The 20,313-nt window shown below is 39.5% G+C and overlaps 2 protein-coding genes across 4 annotated transcripts in view; both read right to left on the reverse strand.

Annotated features, from left to right (window-relative positions):
* CILK1 (ciliogenesis associated kinase 1) overlaps positions 1-2,249 on the reverse strand; it is a 36,940-nt gene extending 34,691 nt beyond the window's left edge. For 2 of the 3 annotated variants that reach the window (XR_014022193.1, XM_081295796.1), the window contains exon 1: positions 2,112-2,249. Coding sequence is in view for 1 of the 3 variants with exons in the window: in XM_081295796.1 (XP_081151922.1) it covers positions 2,112-2,212 (101 nt within the window). In the remaining 2 variants the exon portion in view is untranslated. The remainder of the gene's footprint in view (positions 1-2,111) is intronic. The other variant, XM_081295797.1, reaches the window with a different exon arrangement.
* Positions 2,242-20,305, reverse strand: LOC308649905 (uncharacterized protein; the record flags this gene model as incomplete). The annotated part of the gene is made up of 2 exons (XM_081295799.1): positions 19,838-20,305; positions 2,242-2,384 (listed from the first exon to the last, which is right to left on the reverse strand). Exon 2 carries the CDS (start codon positions 2,359-2,361, stop codon positions 2,242-2,244), a length of 120 nt encoding a protein of 39 aa, XP_081151925.1. The 5' UTR covers positions 2,362-2,384; positions 19,838-20,305.
* Between the last annotated feature and the right edge of the window lie 8 nt (positions 20,306-20,313).

The raw sequence follows: 20,313 nt of genomic DNA on the forward strand, positions 1-20,313 counted from the left end.
TAGGGACTTTGTAGGCACTAGGGGTAAAGTGATGAGAAAGATGTCTCTCCTGGAACTAATGGTTGTAATAGGAGGTAAACAATAATTTTCTGTACTAAGTGGTATGAAGAAAAAACATAGGGCAATATGAGAATGGATCTCAGAAGGTTCAAATCTAATCTTAGGTATCACAGAACACTTCTCTAATGAAAAGATATTTCAACTCAGACCTGAAGGATGAGAAGAATTTAGTAGGAGAAATGAAGTGGACATCTGAAATAAAGGATCTGAGCAGAAAGGTATTTGAGGAGTTCAAGAAGCAGAGACTGAAGCAAAAAATAGGCAAGGGATCAGTGACAAGAGACAAGGCTAAAGCAAACAGGACCTGGTCAAATGATGCAGCAATTTGTAGGTTACATTTAAAATGTAGTTTTTAGTCCTAAAACTGACAGGAAGACATTGAAAGCAATTTAGTTTGTACACTCCCCCAAAAGCAGAGGCAAGGACTTGGGTACAGATAGTTTATTTGGGAGATGATTCCAGAAAGTCAGAGCAAAGAGCAGAGAAACCGTGAAGAGACGGGAAGCTCAATAAGCAGCACATGACTGAGCTGGTACCAAGGTGGGCAGGTGGGGCTCAGGCCTATTGGGGACACTGAAAGTAAGGGGGATCAGGGGCTGTGATGGGGCAGCAGGACTCAAAAAAGGCTTGCTGCAAATAGTTTTAGTCAATTAGATTCAGGTGCTTAGGATAATCTCTTCAGTCTGGTAGGAAGAGGGGAATGAACGGAAACCTGCAGCCCTGCAGAGGACCAAATGGTCAGTTGGTGCAGGGGTTAATGAGGCCTTCAGTGGGAATATAGAGAAGTAGGAAGATCAGACAAGGGTTTGGTAGAATTGATAGGACTAGGTGACCAAAGGTGAGGCATAAGGGGAGGGAAGTCAGGAGGATTCTCAGGTTTTGAAGAGATGGTAGTGTCATTTATGAACATGAGGAATACTGATAGAGAAAAAGTCTGGGCTAAGAGAGGAAGAGTAGGTTGAATATGAGTTCAGTCTGATGCATTTGCAATGTCTGCAGGACATCCAAACACAGCTGACAGGAAGGCAACTGGCCACAGATGAGCACAGCAGGCAGACTCTAATGTGGATCTCAAAGACCTCCCACTCCCGGTATTAGAGCCTCATGTGACCCCCTTCTCCTTCAATGACTTGCTTCTAACCAATATAGCAATTTCAGAGGATGTCATTTCTGTGATTAGTTTATAAAAGGAAAAGATAACACTTCTACCTTAGAAGACTCTAAAGCAAGCTATCATCCTTTGAGTTGCTCTTGAAGAGCCCCCCCCAGGTCAAGGAACTGAAGGCCAGCCTCCAGCCAACAGCCAACAGGGAACTGAGGCCCTCAGTCCAACACACTACATACTCAATGCTCCTGCAATCACATGAGTGAATTTGGGAGTGGGTTCTTCCCTAGTTCATCCTTCAATGAGACCCTGGTCCTGGCTAGTACCTTGACTGCACCCTCTTAAAACACTATCCCTACACTAGAGAACTCAGCTAAGATGTGCTGATCCACAGAAACCGAAAGATGATAAATGTGTTGTTTTAAACTGCTAGGTATTGGAGTAGCTTATTATACAGCAACAGATAACTACATAATATGTCTGGACACTGGCTGCAAAGATCAAGAAGGTAGAGGGAACAAGACAGAAGTCATCAGACCACCACACATGTAAATTCACAAACACAGAAATTGTATCCTCTCCTGTAAAATGATGTTTATTCATCTGTTTACAAGATGAGAAAATACTGTGGAAAAGTACTAGTGCATATAGACAGTACTAGTACTTCACTAGTACTTTTTCCAAGTGGTAAGTAGTAACCAGTAAGTGGTAAGTAAGTCTAAAGTGGAGATTTTGAAGGCCTCTAACAAGAGTACTACAGCATTAATACACTCATCTAATCCATAGTATAATCCATAGTAGTCATCAACTAAGGTTCTTCTGCACACCCTCCCCCCATTCCCCTTTAGGAGTGTTTCTAAGACCAGGACTGGAGAAAGTGGAGTGGAAACTATCTTGACAACGAGTAGCTAAAGATGACATCAGAAAAGTGAAGGATACAACTTACTTCTTAATGGCAATCAGTTCCCCAGACTCGATGCTTCTTCCTAGCAGGACGGAACCGTAGGTTCCATCCCCAAGCTGCTTGATCGTTGTGTATCTATTCATGGTGTGCCTGGTCAGGCCGGACACTCATCTCAGGGCCGCGGCGGTTCAGTCCTGCAGTGGTAGCAGGCCTCCCCAGAGTGTAACCAGATTTTTCGATGGCAGCAACAGCACAAGGTATTCAATAGAACGTGACTATCTCCCAAATACATATTTTCAAAGATCAGTCTTCTGCCTATAGAGAAAAAAATGAGACAAGGACAAATGCTAATATACATTTTGAGTTTTTATGTTTTGATAATCTAAATCAGGGGTCAGTGAACTGTAACTCCCAGTCCACCACCCAGTCTTGTGAAAAAAGTTTCACTGGGACAGAGTCATACCCACACACTTGCAGACTGTCTGTGGCTACAACAGTAAAGTTGATGTTTGTGACACTGTATGGCTTCCAAAGTCTCAAGTATTTACTGTCTGTCTCTTTACAGAAAAAAAAAAAAACTGTCAAACCATGGTCTAAATAATGTTCTTTTCCAACACTTTAAAAACTAGAGATACCATGCTTAGAAAGCAATGAAATGAATCAGCTCCAATTCAATGCTTTTCTGCTGACCATTCTGAGCAAACTCTTCCCAATAACTATGGTTGGTGAAAATTGCTGACTTATGAGAATCAGTCCTACATGTACTGTTAGGTTCATTTCATCTACAATTAACATGTACACATGTAAAAAACCACAGAAGGATAACATTAAGTTGTCCAAAAAGAGAATCAGCATGTGCTCCATAAACTCTTTGTGGCTAAGCATCAACAGTATTTTTTTTACAACTAGACATTTAGAAGCTAAACAAAGAACTAACAATTCAAGATCTATAGAGTATGCCCCTTTTAATATAACTCAGCTTTGTGTTTTTTTTAATAAGTCACTGATATTTTTTACTTATATAATTGATAGTCAATCAGTCTGCCTGTAATTAAAAAAAAACTGAAATAATTTCATTGACTTTATGCAATATTAACAACATGCAAATGATTAAATAAGAATGATAAAGGTATATTTTAAAATATATACATGACTGTCGAACTAATAATCTGAAGAATGAAAAGATAGGAAATGATTGGAAGGATGTGACATTCTGTAGCATCAAATACAGTCCATGCAGCTTCTTATTTGAGACAAGCTCCCATCAATAAATGTAGAAGGGAAGAGAAGAATAAGAAATTCACTATTAGATAAATAAAATAAGATTTGTTTCAGGCAAGGAACATTGATGGGTACGAATACCAATGGATGGGATTAACAGGATATCTGCATAGTCTTGGAGAATCTCTAAGATAAATTATTAACTTCAAGGAGAAAGATGGAGCTCAGTGGTAAAGCACCCCTGATTTAATTCCTAGTATCCCCCTCCCCCCAAAAAGAGACTTCAACTGAATTCTGTACTGGAAAATTAAAAAAAAATGCTATTGAGGACATTATTTGGTCAATGGGAATAACTGGAATATTGACAATAGATTAGAAAAGGCTAGAATCTGTTAAATTTACTGAAGATGATGCCTATGTGCCATCAGAAGAACACAGCCTTATTTTTGGAAAACGTACCCTGAAGAATTTACAAACAGAGGAATTTATCTGTAAAGGAATTGACAGAGTCTCCTGACTTACCATGTGGTTATTTCTTGAAAAAGCCACTGTAAATTGAAAATGCATTTAATACACCTAACATCCCAAACATCATAGCTTGACTTAACTGTCTCCAAAGTGCTCAAGACACTTACATTAGCTTATAGCTGGGGAAAATCATCGAAACTTACAAAGCCTATTTTATGATAAATTTATGCATACCTTATGTACACAGAGAGATAAGAGTTATAGACATGATGGGATGTGAAAACACAAAATACAAGATCTAAAAAGTGCTATAGATTATCAGCTGCTTCTCCTCTGATGGTGCGCCGGACTGGGACCTGGGGCTCACTGATGCTTCTCAACAATGAGAGAGAGTACGGTAATAAATATTGCTAGGTTGAGAAAAGATCAAAACCCCAAATTCAAAGTATGGTCTCCACATAATATGTTAAGGTCTGTAAACAAATCAGGATGGCGCCTGGCATTTTGCCAGAGGGAGTGGTTTGTGAAGTAACGCCAGCGCTAGCGAGCCATTAAGTGTGGAGATTCCTTATTGGTTGACTGCTGTATCTAGTTTATGCTAATTAAGATAAGCTGTGTGGAATGTATATATACCCCTCCTGTCCTACAATAAACGGCTCCCACTCCTGCTGTATCAATGTACACAAGTTGGTTATTTTGCGCAGCCAGCCGGCCTGCGGCAATAATACATGTCACTTTCACACTAACATAAAGTTGAAAAACTCTGAAGTCGAACAATTGTAAAGTCAAGGATTATTTATACTCTCAAGTGAGTGGAACAAAATTGTGTGTGTGTGCTTACCTGCACAAAGCTTCAGGGAATAATTCATTTCTCTAACAAATTAAAACTTCCAACCCATCATTGCATGTCATCTCCCTTTAAAAAATTAATCAGGGCTGGGGATGTGGCTCAAGCGGTAGCGCGCTCGCCTGGCGTGCGTGCGGCCCGGGTTCGAGCCTCAGCACCACATACCAACAAAGATGTTGTGTCCGCCGAGAACTAAAAAATAAATATTAAAAAAAAATTCTCTCTCTCTCTCTCTCACTCTCTCTCCTCTCTCACTCTCTCTTTAAAAAAAATATAAAAAATAAAAAATAATAAAAAATAAATCACTGGAAATTTGATTTGTCAAAAATCATCTAATAAACTATGTCTTTTATTTAAAAAAAAAAAAAGGCAGCGTTGTCCTAGAGATAACATGGTCAATTAAGGTTTTATTTTGTTGTTGTTGTTAGTTTGTTTGTCGTATTTTTAACCAGGGTATAACATAATCAGGATTGCACTTTATAATCCAGTTAGACAATTTTAATTCATGTTCAAGCAAATTTAAATTAATTTATTCATGTTTAGTTTTTTGTGTATATAATGAAACCATATCATAATTGTATGCACGTGAAATTAGTAATCAAGTGTGTGCCTTTCAGCCTTCTTCTACCCTAATTGCACAACCTTTTCTCATAGGACCTATTTTCCACTCCTTTAATTATCTTTGGCATTCATCTCTGAATCCTCACATACTTCTCCATTTCCTTGATGAATTCTGGTGACCAAAACTTAATAATGATCTATGTTGGGCTGAGGATGTGGCTCAGTAGTACAGCGCTGGCCTACCAAGTACAAGGCCCTGAGTTCAGTCCCAGCACCACAAAAATAAATAAACACATAAAGATTTAAGAAATAATAATAATGATCTATGTTAGAGTGATAGTTCTTTTTTTGCATTGGTATTACCAATTATTAATAAATAACAATCTACCAATTATTAATAAATAATAATAGAAATCTTTCTGTGACAGCAAATGCCTCACTTAAGATGTATAATTAGATCAAGACTTTCCTAGATTATCATGGAGAAAACTGAATGATTTGAAAACTTTACTGAAATGGAGATAGATTGGGTCCCCCAACACAATGGCAAACACCTGTAAAACACCAGCTACTCAGGAGGATGAGGCAGGAGGATCCCAAGTTTGAGGTTAGCTTGGGCAACTTAGCAAGATCTTGTCTCAAAATAAAAAGGGGCTGGGGATGTAGCTCAGTGGTAGAGCACCCCCTGGGTTTTATATCCAGTATTGCAAAAAAAAAAAAAAAAAAAAAAGAGAGAGAGAGAGAGACAGGCAGACAGACAGAGAGACAGACAGAGACATTCATTCAACACACAGTTGCCCTAATATTCCTCCTTGCTACAGTTTGTCATATTATCAAGGAACAAAATTTAGTTATTCTGGCAAGATCTTACTCTTATCACAGCACAGTAGTTGCTTTCTAATATGTTATTTCAGGTAATTACATAACAATTGTACAACAGATTAGTGTCTCTTTATATGCCAAGTTGACAGTATAAAATTCTAGTCAAATTTTACTGAGATGCTAAACATTATACAAGGCTTTGGGGACACATTAAGGATATAAGATAAGAGTCTTTCCTTTAAATAATTCATATCTGACACATAATAGAAAGTGATGAGAGAGAGGAACCAACTCTTGAAAGGATGGGAGAGATCAGACAATCCTTTAGAGAAAAGACAGTGCTGAGATACTGAAGAATAAGCAATGTTCATCACTAGAAGAGAGAAAGGTGGAAAAAAACTGTGCAAACGATTGGCAGGTAAAAGAGCTTCACATGCTCACAGGAGGGCAAAAGCCTAATGGTTCTTACCCTCACTGAACATTAGAATCACCTGGGGAACTTTTAACATCTACTGATGCCCACTTCTACCCAAGAGGCAGGTCAAGAGTGGGCACAGAACTTTGGTAGCTTTGAAAGCTCTCCAGGTGGGGTTAGGGCACCAAATCAATGGAAGACAGTGGAGAAATAGCAGGAACTAGCTAGAAACTCAGGGCAGGGACTAATTATGAAGGATATGTGCATCATGTAGGAGTTTGGTCTTCATTCTGCAGAGGAAAGTTCTCCAGAGTCTTTAAGCACAGAAACAGCAAGAGAAGGATCCCTATGGAGATTAATAGATGTTAGAATTCAGGCAGAGAGAGTAGTTAGAGGGCTACTGTAATAGGCCAGGTGATACATGAACAAAGGCACTAGACTGGGTGAATCTGAGATACCTAGGGACATTCACTTTGGGATAGGGAATGTGTGGGCATGTGTTTTGGGCAATGTGAAGAGATGTGGGTTCTGATTTCTGGGGTATTGAATTCGAGGTATGTATAAAAGCTCTCACCAGAAATTCTCACAAGGCGGCTGCAAACAGGTCTAAGGCTGTTCTATTTAGTTCTTACTAGGAACACAGCATTCAGACAAGGCTAATGGACTGCACAACTGTGGAGTACTGCATTCATACAGAACACAATGTAAATGTTCCCAGCAGAGTTAAACAACAGGGCAGCCCTGGGCTCAGACCTAGGGATGCAATAGTCTCATCACATCACTGAATTCCTGTTCAATTTCAGATGCTAACTGCAAGAGAGAGAGTAAAGAACATAGTGAGGGCCTAAATGAAAACACAAGAAGAGTGGATGAAGAAACTACAGGATGCTAGAGGCAAAGGAGAATTGGGGAGTCAAAATAATTATTTCAAGTATACAAAGGGAAAACATAGAGAAAGATTAGCTGCATTTATGTATGAACTCATAAAATAGAACCATGATCGCTGTCACAGTTTTCTATCCTCACTGGTGAATTAGTTCTCATATAAAGAAAAAAAAAATGAAATGGTATTAGCCAAATTAGCTTGAGACAAGAAGCACTAATGAGCTCACAATTGGTTCTAAGCATATCCTAGCAAGAAGTGGTTATGTTTATGTGAGATCCCTATTTTTCAGTTATTCATCATTTTTGTGGTGGCCCAAATATGTTGACTCACGTCAGAATCAGAAAGTAAAGGAAAAAAAAAAAAAAACTCATTGTTGCTCTGGGAAAACAACAGGGAAATTGGACAATGCCCTAGGGAAAAGAAGGGAGCTCTGGCAGATGCCATTGCTTGTCTACCCAACAGCCACATTACCCTTATTGCTTAGTTTGTAGAACTGATTTTATTCAGATTTCAACATAGTTAGGCTCAGGAGCCCCCTACTCCCGCCCCAGGGTATGAACCAGATAAATCTAAGCCAAGCAAAGCAATTGTACTTACTACTAAAAACTGTTTAGGACTACAACTATGGCTCTCACTTATGGGGATAAAAGGAAGTGTGCTGGTGAGGGAGAGGAAGGCTTCTAAGAAGGAATCCACTCCCTGATAAAGACAGTTGACAAAGAAGCTGCCCCTCATTTCCACCATGAGCATGGTTGTGTAAAACTGTATTATATAGGGCTTAGAAAGCCTGGTGACTATAAGAAATCAACACTAAAGATAAGAATTCTGGGGCTGGGGATGTGGCTCAAGCGGTAGCGCGCTCGCCTGGCATGCGTGCGGCCCGGGTTCGATCCTCAGCACCACATACCAACAAAGATGTTGTGTCCGCCGAGAACTAAAAAATAAATATTAAAAATTCTCTCTCTCTCCCCCCTCTCTCACTCTCTCTTAAAAAAAAAAAAAAAAAGAATTCTGTCCACTGAGGATGAACAAAGAGGCATAGTCCTCCGTGACATCAGTGGGCTGCTGCATGATCTCTGGAAAAAAAAAAAAAAAACTGCCTTTGATTTCTTGCTAGATGACCTAATTAAAGGTCTTTGTTGCCACAGTCACTATTAGTCTATCAAGTACAGCTGATTGCTTTCCAGATACAGCAAGCTAAGGCTTCACTCACAAAGGAAATGCAATACAAAATTCTACACAGGGGGTGATAGACCTTGATAGTTAACATAGTTTTAAAGGTATGTAGCTGGAGACAAATTAAAAGTAATTCTCTATTAGCCTAAGGTTCATTTTTAACCCACCATTATGTGCTTCCATTTTGGAAGAATATCTAATATAAAAATGACATAAACATACTGTGATGAAATAAAGAATGTTAAAAAAAAAAAAAAAGGCCCTGGGTATCATTCAGGGTTACCTGGACAACTAGCTAGCTGGAACTGAGGCTTCTGTCTTCTACCTGGGTTGTTTCTAAATCAAACTTCCTTTGGAACTTTAAGTTCCCCACAGGATGAGCAGATGCTCTCCCAGAAAACTGCTATCCACAGCTGGCATCTAAACTCAGACTGCAAATTCTCTGATTATTCCCCCTCAGACAAGACTGTTCTCATGCCCACATGGCATGTTCAACAAAGAAGGTGGACCAGTATGGCTCTCCATGAAAATGATAAGAAACTGCAACCTCCATTTCTTTCTTGCTAATCTTGATTTGAAAGTTTCTCCAGTAGAACCTCTTCCTCAATCCATGCTGCATGAGCTTCTAGAATCTGCCCTAGCCCTGTAACATGGCAGGTGGCAATCATGAATGGATCATACCTTGCATGACAAGTAGAGTCCAGTGGGGTTCACTCTGCATGTCACTGATGAAATTTACCACAGTTACCAGCAGAGCTTATGTCAAAAGCAGCAAGAGAAAACAACTCTCAGGTTTAAGCAGGAAAAAAAGGCTTTAGCACATTAACAACTATTTTTTATTGTAATTCTTTGATATTTAATGGGAGACATCTAAATCTAGAGTCTGTTCTTTAAAGAAGAAAAAAAAATACCAAAGATGTAAAATGCATATGTGAAACAGCTATTTTTTTAAGTTGTATTCCTGGATAGATTTTATTGACCCAAAGTTTTGGAGTGCTCTTTTAAAACAATGACCACAAATATAACCTGTGTCTTCAATTATATCTAACTCAAGTTTCAATTCAGTATAGAAACAAAGCATGCCACTCTGGTTCCACTCAAGCATATATTGTCTACTCCTCTCTACATCTACCCATAAGTCATTCCACTTACCCCTCAGTCCAAAAGTAGAAGGCAGTTTCTACCATTGGGTTCTTTACAACTTGGTTAAAAGACTAACACATATCTTTTGTATGATTGTGAGGTCTACCCACATTTGTGTTGTACGATATAAAAATATGTGAAATATTTATTTTTATAGAATATGTATTTCAAGCCAAGCACAGTGGCACATGACTGTAATTCCAGCAACTCGGGGAAGCTAAGACAGGAGGATTGCAAGTTTGAAGCCAGCCTCAGCAGAAACCCTGTCTTAGTGGTAAAGTACCCTGGGCTAAATTCCAAGAAAATAAAAAAAAGAAAAGGAAAAAAACAAATACACTTATTTATTTATTTATTTCACATATACAGGAATAGCTGAAATAGGTTTAAGAAGTTAAAGTATCAATAAAGTACCGCAGAACTGAAAAATTAAGCATAAGGAACTGTGCTCAGTACTGAGATATAAGATCCAAAGAACTGTGGGAGTAGATCAGACTTCTGGGAACTTCCCATCTAGCTGATAGGCAGAACACATACAAGTGATTAGTAAATGTAGCACTGGGGGTGAGTTCCTGAGAAGAGTAGAGACAAGAGTGCTACAATGCACAAGTAAGGAAAAAGTCACCTTGGAGATCACTGACAAAGGAGTCTTGGAGAAGTCTCTAAATACTAGTCTCTAAATAATGGCTGATTTCTTTCTTTAAGGACATGTTGCTTGTCCATCTTCTGAATCATGTATCACTGACAAAAAATAAATTTTAAAAAATATAAAAAAGTTTTTCTTACTAACTGTATTAGTTTCCCACAGCTACTGTTAACAAATTTCCATAAACTTTGTAGCTCAAAATAACAGAAATTTATTCTCTCATATTTCTAGGAGCCAGAAGTCTGAAATCAGTTATCACTGGGCTAAAATCAAGATACCAGCACTTCTTCCAGGACCTCTAGGGGAATCCATTTAATGTCCCTTCCAGTTTCTGAGGGCTGCCAGCACTTCTTGGCTTGTGACCACATCACTCTAATCTCTGTCTCCATAATCACGTTGTCTTCTCTTCTGTCTTCAAATCTCTCTTCTCCCTTCCTATCTCCCTTTTAAAGGACTTGTGTTTGCGTTAAGGTCTACCCAGGTAATCCAAAATAATTTTCACATTTCAAACTCCTTAATTTAATTATATCTATGAAGTGTACTTAATTATATAAGGTAACATTCATAGATTCCAGGGATAAGGACCTGGTGTCTTTGTGGGCTATTATTTATTATTCTTCAATACAACATCCCAAAGACTTTCACACAATTATCTAAATTATACAGCACTGATATTCATTCATTCAAAATTGAGTACATTAGAAAATTGGGAGGTTGAGGTAAGAGGATTACAAGTTCAAAGCCAGCCTTAGCAACTTAATAAGGGCCTAAGCAACTTAGTGAGAATCTCTCTCAAAATAAAAAATAAAAAGGGTTAAGCACCCTAGTACAATCCCTGTACAAAAAAAGAAAAAGAAAGAAGAGAAATCAGAAATCTATGCTTACCCAATGAACACAAGTGCTTTCGTTTTTGAAGTATAGAGGATTTCTATTTAACTTTGCACAGTAGACTGAACTTCACACCTCTATCCTGAAATCTCCAAATACATGACATTAGCATATGGAGTTTTCACACTGTGTTACATGGGCCACAAATGGGCAGCCTAGGTGGTGAATCCAGAAGTGTGTTTTGAGTCTATGTTTAAAAATAACAAAGTTCATATATAAATCCAAATTTGGGGTTTCCCTGGAAAACCAAAAAGCTAACAACACAGGGTCTTTAGCCCTCCATAGCAATAGAAAGCTATGGCTGGGTATGCTCTGCAGTTCTTCAGGACCCTATCTTCCCTGTTGTCAGGTGCCATTGTTTTTTGTCTGTTTGTTTTTCAATTGTACTTGTGTGTGTCTTCACAGCCACTTGTTTTACTAGAAAAAAATAAATAAATTCCTGTTCCTATGCCCCTATCCAAAGTGACAAAGTAAAAGTATGAAGAAAAAAAAACTCAAAAAAAAAGTTTTTGTTTAAAGAAAAATTGAAAGAGAAGAAAAAAAATTCTCTTTTTCAGAAAAGAAGCACTATTTCTGACCATTTGACAAGCACACACGCAGCTTCCTTGAGTCTTGAGTCTCTTCTATTTCCTCCCTACCACTGAGTGTGTTTAAGTTCAGCTCCTGGTATAGACAGCTAACATTGCCAGGAAGAAAATGGAATGTAGGGGCCCATTCATTATCTTGGGAATTAGCATGTCAGAACCAGCATACTCCTAAATACCACTGAGTCACAGAGTTAACCTGAATGAATCACTCATTATAACTAATACACACCGAGTGTCTTCATACATCAAATAAGCCAAAAATGCAATGATAATAATCAGTAAATCTGCAAGTAGCAAATTCACTAGTAGCACTAACCAGCCTCAGTAGATGCAAAGTGAATGCAGATGAAGAGGGACTGGGTCCCAGTTTTCACTCAGCACTGGCCAACTATAACTTCTTAGGGCACTTCTTGGTCTCCAGGTTTACTTTTTCAGTGAAATCAGGCATTGGACTCAATGATGCGAGGATTACCTCCTTGAATGTTCTTTGATTTTGGGAAGCTAGAGTTTGTCTAAGATGGATAAACATTTCCACTTTTCTCATCCCATGCACAAAGGCTAATGAAGAAGACAGGGCTCTCTATGCTATGCAATGTCTCTCAGTCAAGAGAGGAACAGGTACCCCAGTGCCTCAGCCAGGCCCCAAAGTTAAGAATCGCTTCCTTTTCTTCCATCAGTCTAGCTAACGCATAGAGTTTCCAGAGCCTCCTGCTCAACCCACACAGACAGAAATAGCTAAGGGTCCTCACCCATGACAACACCTCACCCTTCACCTCACGGAAGGTGAGTGACTCCTGCCCCTGTGGTGAGTGACTCTCAAGCTAGTCCTCTGCATGTCCACCAGAAGGCAACCTGTACCACCTTTGGCTTTGTGTTTGCATACAGCAGGTCCTCAAAGACTGTTTGGCCCAAATTTGAAGTTTAAACTTAGCAATTTATTTTCTGTACCTCCTTATATAAGTACTTCAAAACTCTCAGTGCTTCTATTTCCTCACGTCCAAAGTAAAGATCAGAAAATTGTTTGGCTTGAACAGAAATGTTTTGAAGTTCTGAAGTGGAAAAATAGTAAATACCATAGAATGCTGGGGGCCCTCAATCACAGAGAGGCCTCTCCATGCTACCAGATCAGGTCTTTGGCCTTTGGGTAAGGCTGTATCCTCTCAAACAGAGAAAGGATTCTAGCAAATTTGAAGTACACGTTATGACTTTCCTTGCTAGGCGACATTGGGGAAGCCTTCCTGTCATCCTCTGCCCCAATTCCCTCCCCTCAGCTTCAATCCTCAGTGGAGGCAAAGAACATCTGTTCATGACCACCAGTTGACTAATATCAGGGGCCCTGCTCATTCATAGCCCGGAAAACAAGCTGGGAGCCAGGACAAATGTAGTTTGTTTTTTATTTTGAAATCCTAATAGTCATGGGATAAATGTCACAATTATACATTTTTTTTAAAGATCACAGACATAAAATTATGTGCAAACTTGGGATTCTCTGGGAGTTGTGATTTACCAAGCACATTTACACTCTTCAGACCCTTAGAAGAAGTTTGCCTCCCTAGTCTTAATCACTGTACACCGAAAAGATTCTGTTATGTTCATCTGTCCTCATAAGAAACCCAGATTATGTGCAAAATTCATAAATGAACCTTCTCATGATACTTTTGAATTCATTCTACCTTTACAGGCTTATAACTACACTTATTCTAGATTCAAGTGTGCCATAACTTCATTAGAGTGAATAAATTATTTTAAAGGGGTACTAAAAATAGTAAGTATAGCTTGTTTATGACTGTAGGGCCTAATTCTTCTGTCCATACACATTTTGGCAAACAAATCTTTTATGCATTTTGCCCCTTGGAGGAGTGCTTTTTTCTTCATGGAGAACAACAGCTAGCTACAAGGCCAAATGAACCTATTTCTGTGGAACTTGCTTTATCTTAACCTTGACAGAGGACTTCACTCAAGATGTTTTCAGTTATTGCCTCAACTAGATGCTAACAGAAGACAATCAGTTATTCTGGTGTGCTTTCTATGCCCAAGAAACTGCTTCATACTTTTTTCCCCCCACTCCTCTAACCCCAGCTTCTGAGAAAAGAATTCCTCACGTGCCAGGTCCTAATCTCCTAAGAAGGGCCTATGGCTCCCCATCATTTCTCCTGTACCACCAAGGGTGCTCATGCCCCACGCCTGAAGGAAAAGTCTTCGATCACCTGCAGATGATTTTCAACTATGACACATAGGTGGCTTTTGTGGAATGTGAAGAACTAAAGGAAGAGCAAATGCTCAAGGGTTAGAGAAAAATAACCTCATCCAGAGTTGTGTGAAACTGGATAAACTGGGATGAGAGCTCCCCAGCTTAACAAAGAGCAGCGAGGGAGGCAATAATCTCACTCCAACTATTTGCCTCCCTATGTTTTAGAGGTGGGCAGGGTGGGTGAGATAAAGATGGCGGAAGGGACAAATAAAAACATCATATATTCATAATCTATACAGATATTACACATTTAACTAACGAGTGGGCCTCATTATAAGGCACTTCACTACCATATATAACAAATAAATCAACAAATCTATTAAGGAAGAAACAGGGACTTAATATAAGAATAAAACAGAGCAGGGGTCAGCAAACTTATCTTTGAAGGGCCAGTGACTATTTTGGGCTTTGAAGACTACATGTCTGTCACAATTACTGAACTCTCTTGTTGTAGTGCAGAAGCAGCCATAGACCATATATCAATAAATGGCTTCACCGTGTTCCAAGACAATTTTATTTACAAAAAACAGGCAGCAGGTAGGATATAGTCCACAGGCCATAGCTTGTCAACATGTGAAATAGGAATCCCACATATAAGCAAAAACATTTTTGCTTACTTCAGCACTTTTCATATATAGCTTATTTACTTCCAGGTTACAGGGTCACCTATACAAAAGTGTGTTTATCACCAGAACATAAGCTCTGTGGGAACAGAAATTTTGTTATGTTCACAACTGTATTCCTGATATCTAGAAGAGTATCTAGCATACAGTTGGTACTTATAGGTTCTCATAAGAAAGATGTATTGAATGAATGAGTGAATGAATGAATGAGCAACTATAGACCTCTGAAGGTAATTCTGATTATTGCTGATTTTCCTGTACCATGAAATTCACCCCACTGCCATCCATAATGCCCTCCTTTTTCTTTTCAAAATTGAATAATGATAGTGAGACTAAGGTACCAAAATATGAGTACTTCTAAAAACGTAACATTAATTTGGAAAACATTGGCTTTTCAACAGTTAAAATAACAGAAAGACATGTATATCTTGCTTTCCTCTCATTCAACTTTGTTTTAGTTAAATCATTCTGATAAATTCACTTTTAAAACAAAGTTAATATGCAAAAAGACAAAACCATGAACTGGTATATTCTGGGAACTTCAAGTTTATGCAGATTAAAGCTGAATATCCCTATCCAAAATGCTTGCCATCGGAGGTGTTTCAGATTTGGGATTTTTTTCCCCAGATTTTGGAATATGTGCATATTAAATGAGATAGCTTGGGGATGGGACCCAAGTCTGAACATGATATTTATTTCTGTTTCATATATATTGCATATACAGAGTCTGAAGGTAATTTTATACAATATTTTGAGTACACCTGTATTTTGGCTGCCATTTATCACATAAAGTCAGGTGTGGAATCTTCCACCTGTAGTATTAGGTCGGTGCTTAAAAAATTTCAGATTTTGAATTTCTGGGTTAAGAATGCTCAGTCTTTAGTAACATTTATGGTCTTGTCCAATTAGTAGTTAGACATTACATTACACCATAATACTTTATCCTTGTGGTTCTGGGGCATTTATCTTTTAAAGCAGTCACAAGGGCAGTCACATATCAACAGCACTTCGTCACAGGTCATTCTGTACCCACAGAAAGGTTAAAAATCGACTTTGAGCTTTCCTCAAAAAAGTGTGGTTCTCCCAATTCTCAGTTATCATGTCATAGATTTTATCAAGGGCCCAGTACAGAACTCCATCATGGTGGAAAAAGTACCAAGTGAAATGTGAGGTTCTTTGGTGGCCATTTCATTTCAAAAATTGAGTTAGGATGACAAACTTAAAGTCTAGGAAAATTTTTAAAGTATGATAATAAATAACTAATGCTAATTAGGGTAGATTTGAAAGCTAAGTTCAGTATGATCTAAGTTCAAAGCATAATGTTAAGGAAACCCTCAGATCATAAAATAAGAACTCTTTTTTTTTCTTCCTGTAAGGGAACTTAATGATCATCCAACATTCTCACTTTGAAAGATGAGGTTCAGAGACTCAACAAATAACAAAAAAATCTTTGTTATCTTCAGAAATAGCATATTTTTTAAATGTGTGAGTATATCATGTTTTATTCTACAAAAGATGTACCACAATGCCTCTTCCTTTCTTTGGTAAATGTATGTGAATATTTTGCTAATCCTGAGCCTAAACTTCATAAGTCAATCTACATAGGCTATGACTGTAGCCTGCACAGCGAGTCCCACCATGAGAGAGGAATTTCTTCATGAGAGGGGGACTATCTGCATTTGTCAATGAAGATTTCAATGTTCAAGGCACAGCAAGTGAGACACTTAACGTACAAGGACACTTCAATTTCCTTGCAAGGAAATCGGGAATGGAGGCAGCCTTCTGCTTGTATTAAATATTTCCCAAAAATTTGTTGAACAGTGGTAATTTCCTAACATCAGTCAGCAGATCAAGAGGAGCAGAGTCTGAGCATGAATGCACACACAACCTCAGTTATCATTTTCAGGTGACTCTGAGTGGCTTCTTTTACTTTTCTTCTCTGGCTGCAGTAAAAACATCTCTGATTTTCTCCCTGCCACAATATTTCCTTAGAATTTTAATGCTATTTGTTCTGGAAAGTTACTTGATTCACCAAATTCTTTTTACAATGTAATTTTCTAGAACATATGTATTTTTATAAGAAAGTTAAGGCTATGATCCAAAGGTAAGCACAGCTACACACTAGCATACAGTTGACCTCAAGATAACATAAGTCATTCAGGACACACCTCTGTATATTCTCCTAGTCACCCACATCACCCATAAATACCAAGGGTCACAGGAAGTAGATTGCTGATATTCTAGTCATAAGGCCTTCTCAGAATGCCATGGCTAAAGAATGTTGATAAAAGAATCAACAGTAAGTGAGATACTATTCATATACTTACATATAAAGGTCACAATACACAGAAACTGCCCAAAAACCACAGGTAAGTAGTCCTGCATAAATCACATACTCATATACTCCACAAGCAGAAAAATGCTTTTATAAGGGAAGACATCAATAGAAGGGTTAGGTACATCTTTAACTCAGTAAGATCCTATAAAAGAAAATGGAAGAGCTTGCTGCAAGAGCAGAAGTTAAAAAAAAAAAAAATTTTTTTCTTTTTTTTTTTTCCAAAGGCAGAAGTGTTTCTGGCAAGGTTCAGATGGAAAAATAGCAACAGATCCCAGAAGCAGAGCTGTAGCCAGGAATAACTTAAGCTCAAGTCATATTCAGTAAAGGCAGAATAATACTTACTAAGGATTCACAGCATAGTTACCCTGATCCTCTGGGCCTCTTGGCTGACCCATGACTTATGGTCTATTACAAATCTGACCATAAACATTTACTAAATACACGCCACATATTCAGAACTAGTCATTGTCAAGGGAGGAACAGAACTTTGTCAGGTGGATGGCAGTTACTGAGTAGGCACTGTAGACCACCTTCACACCACAATTGGCTGGGGAAAACATTCCTCTATCGTAATGCTAGAAAAATTCCACATGGCCACGTGACTAAAAAGAGTAGTCAAGCCCTGACCACAATTCTGCCTGACTCCAAAGCCCACAATACCACATTACCATGCATAAAATATGGCTCCTTGACCTAAAGAGGCTTAAAATAACCTAAGCGAATTAGAGATCAATACAGGCAATGTAATGAAGGGCTAACAAACAAGTATCTCAAGACTTTAAAGAAAGAGAAATGAATACTTAGAGAAAATATGATAAAAAAGTAGGACTTGGGCTCCTCCCCAAAGGATGGAGTTGTACAGAAGAGTAGAGAGGAGGAAAGGAATTTCTAGAGAAAGCAATATAAATGACATTTCAGTAGAAACAAGACTGGGCCTCTCGGGACAGAAAGAAAACCAAAGAATCCTTTGCACAAGGAAGGGTGAGGCCCATTATGAAAAATCTTGAAAAAATCAGACATACTAGAATTGACTTGAGATAATAGATCATGGAGAGGAACTAAAGTTTGCAAGGCCAGAAGAGACATGATAAAAGGATCATTTAAGAAAATTAGATGGGCAACAGAAGGCTGAAGAGCCCAGAGAAGGAAGCTTCTTGTTCATTTGTTCATTCATTCATTGGGCAAACATTTATTGAAGGCTCACTAAGAGTCAGTCTTGGGAGGCTGAATAAAAGGTGGATCCAGTGCTGTAGGAGAGGAAGTGCGAGGGCAGAAGTAGAGTACAGAGGGAATGATCTGTAGAAAACATGTTTCAAAGGTCTTGATGACTTGATAATACAAAGGATGTCAGAAATGAAGGAGAAGATCATAAAGGGAAATTCCAAAGTTTCAAGATTGACATAATTTCCACCTTTACTAGGAACCTCAAAAGGCAACGAGGATAAAAACAAACAGGGAAAGTATGAAAAGGGCTTTGATGATGTTGAAAAGTCAATAAATAAAACTCCAAATGGCCTGTTCATTACCCTGGTAGTGCCTGTACACGTTGTAGGGAAGAAACTTCAGTGAGGAAAAACACTTCTTTGTGACTGCTGTAAATGTTCTTGCCTTGGCAAGGAAGAGGGGTTGTGCTTACCCAGGAAGCTCTATCAAGGCTCCAACACTGGCCTTCCACCATCTGAACCATGGCTGCCCCCTTCCCACCCAGCCACCATTTTGACTTGGCAGAGGGGACAAGACAAAGTGGAAAGGGAGAAACCAAAAATGTGTAGGGTCACTGTAGGGTTAGACCTTAGGATTGGGATGGGAAATGGTACAGGATGTCATTTAAAATAAAAAATCCCAGCACTTCTCTCATTTCTACACCCACTTCCTACGGTTTTATAATTCTTGGTCCTCAAATAGATAGGAAGAGGATTTTTTTTTTTTTTTGGTAAAGATTCTTTACCAAATTGTAGAGCTTTGTTCCGAAACTATTTCAAATGTGCATATTTATGCATATATTAACTCCTTGCACAGTTAGGCATATGGCTGAAGCACAAATTCTTCTTAATAATTTATATGTTGATACAAATTTAAAACTCATTTAAATTTTATATTCAGCATTGGCACCATTCACTATTGAGGCACACCCTGAAACCCTACTCACTAGGAAATAAAACTGTAACTATCAAACTTCTATTAATAAAGAGTGCTGAAGGCCAAAAAAATAAATAAATAAGGAACATCAATACCTTAGAAAAATCCAGTCCGCTGGCAAAATTCAGGATGGTATTCCCTCAGCGTAGCCCAGCTTTATAGCAAACGCAAAATTTTACTTAGTTATAAGTGGGAATGAATGTTCTTCTCAGCAGAATGATGCATTAAACTGCGTTCTACATAAGCTCTTACTGTTGTTGTCAAAGTTTAAAAGGCCAACGTTACAAAAGAAACAGTTATTCAGTCAAATCCTTCAGTTTCCTTCTCAAAACATCTACTCAGGTTAGTAAAACAGAAATCGGAGCAGAAAGAAATTCAGTGAAAAATGGTTGCAAATAAGTATGTGGGGGTTCTTGCTCAGACAGACCCCTTGCGGGACAGCCAAGGGCCTAGTTAAGAAAATTGCAAGACCAAGTCCTCAACATCCCCGGAGAGGCTTCAAGAGGGCCAAGATCTTCCCCCCTCTCTCAGAGGAAAAGGTAAACACACCCATCAAAATCGTCCAGACTCGGGAGTTTTCATGCCAGGAGAGAGACACCCATACAACCGCGGTTTCCGAGGAACCACAGCGGCTTAGCTTCTTCCTGCCCCCCCAGGCTTCGCGGGGCCATCGACAGGGGACCTCGGCTGCCCCAGCCCACCCCCCACCCCGCCTGGCAGGGCGCGGGGTGCAGCCCCTCCATCCACGAGCCCCACTTACTGGCGCCGCGGACTCAGGCGGGGGCCCGCCCCTGCGGAGAGCGCAGCTCGTCGGCGAGTGGGGCGCCGCCGCCGGCCCGGGAACTGGAAAGCGGGGCGATGCCTGCTAGGATGGGCCGCAGGCTCCGCGCAGGGACGCCCGGCAGGTCCGGCGAGTCGCCTGGGCCGCGGGGCGCATGGCAGTGCAGCTGGAACCCGGCTGCTCTCCAGCCTCCTTCAGGAAAACAAACAAAAGGCAGGGTGGCTGCTAGTGAGGACGATCGGCCGCTTTCCCTGGGAAAAGTTACCCTGCAGCTCCCCTCGCTGGCCCTGCGCGTCCCTGCAGCGCGGCCAGTTCGCCCTGCGCCCCGCCGAGAAGGCTGAGAGCTCCGGGACCGACTGCCCAGGACCCGAAGTCCACCTACAGATCGGCTGTCAAGATTTAGAAATGGAGACTGTCGCTGCATGCTCTGAGCACCACTAATTAAAGGTAATCCG

Source organism: Spermophilus citellus (genome assembly GCF_964194105.1).
Source record: "Spermophilus citellus genome assembly, chromosome: 5".
Lineage (NCBI taxonomy): Eukaryota > Metazoa > Chordata > Mammalia > Rodentia > Sciuridae > Spermophilus > Spermophilus citellus.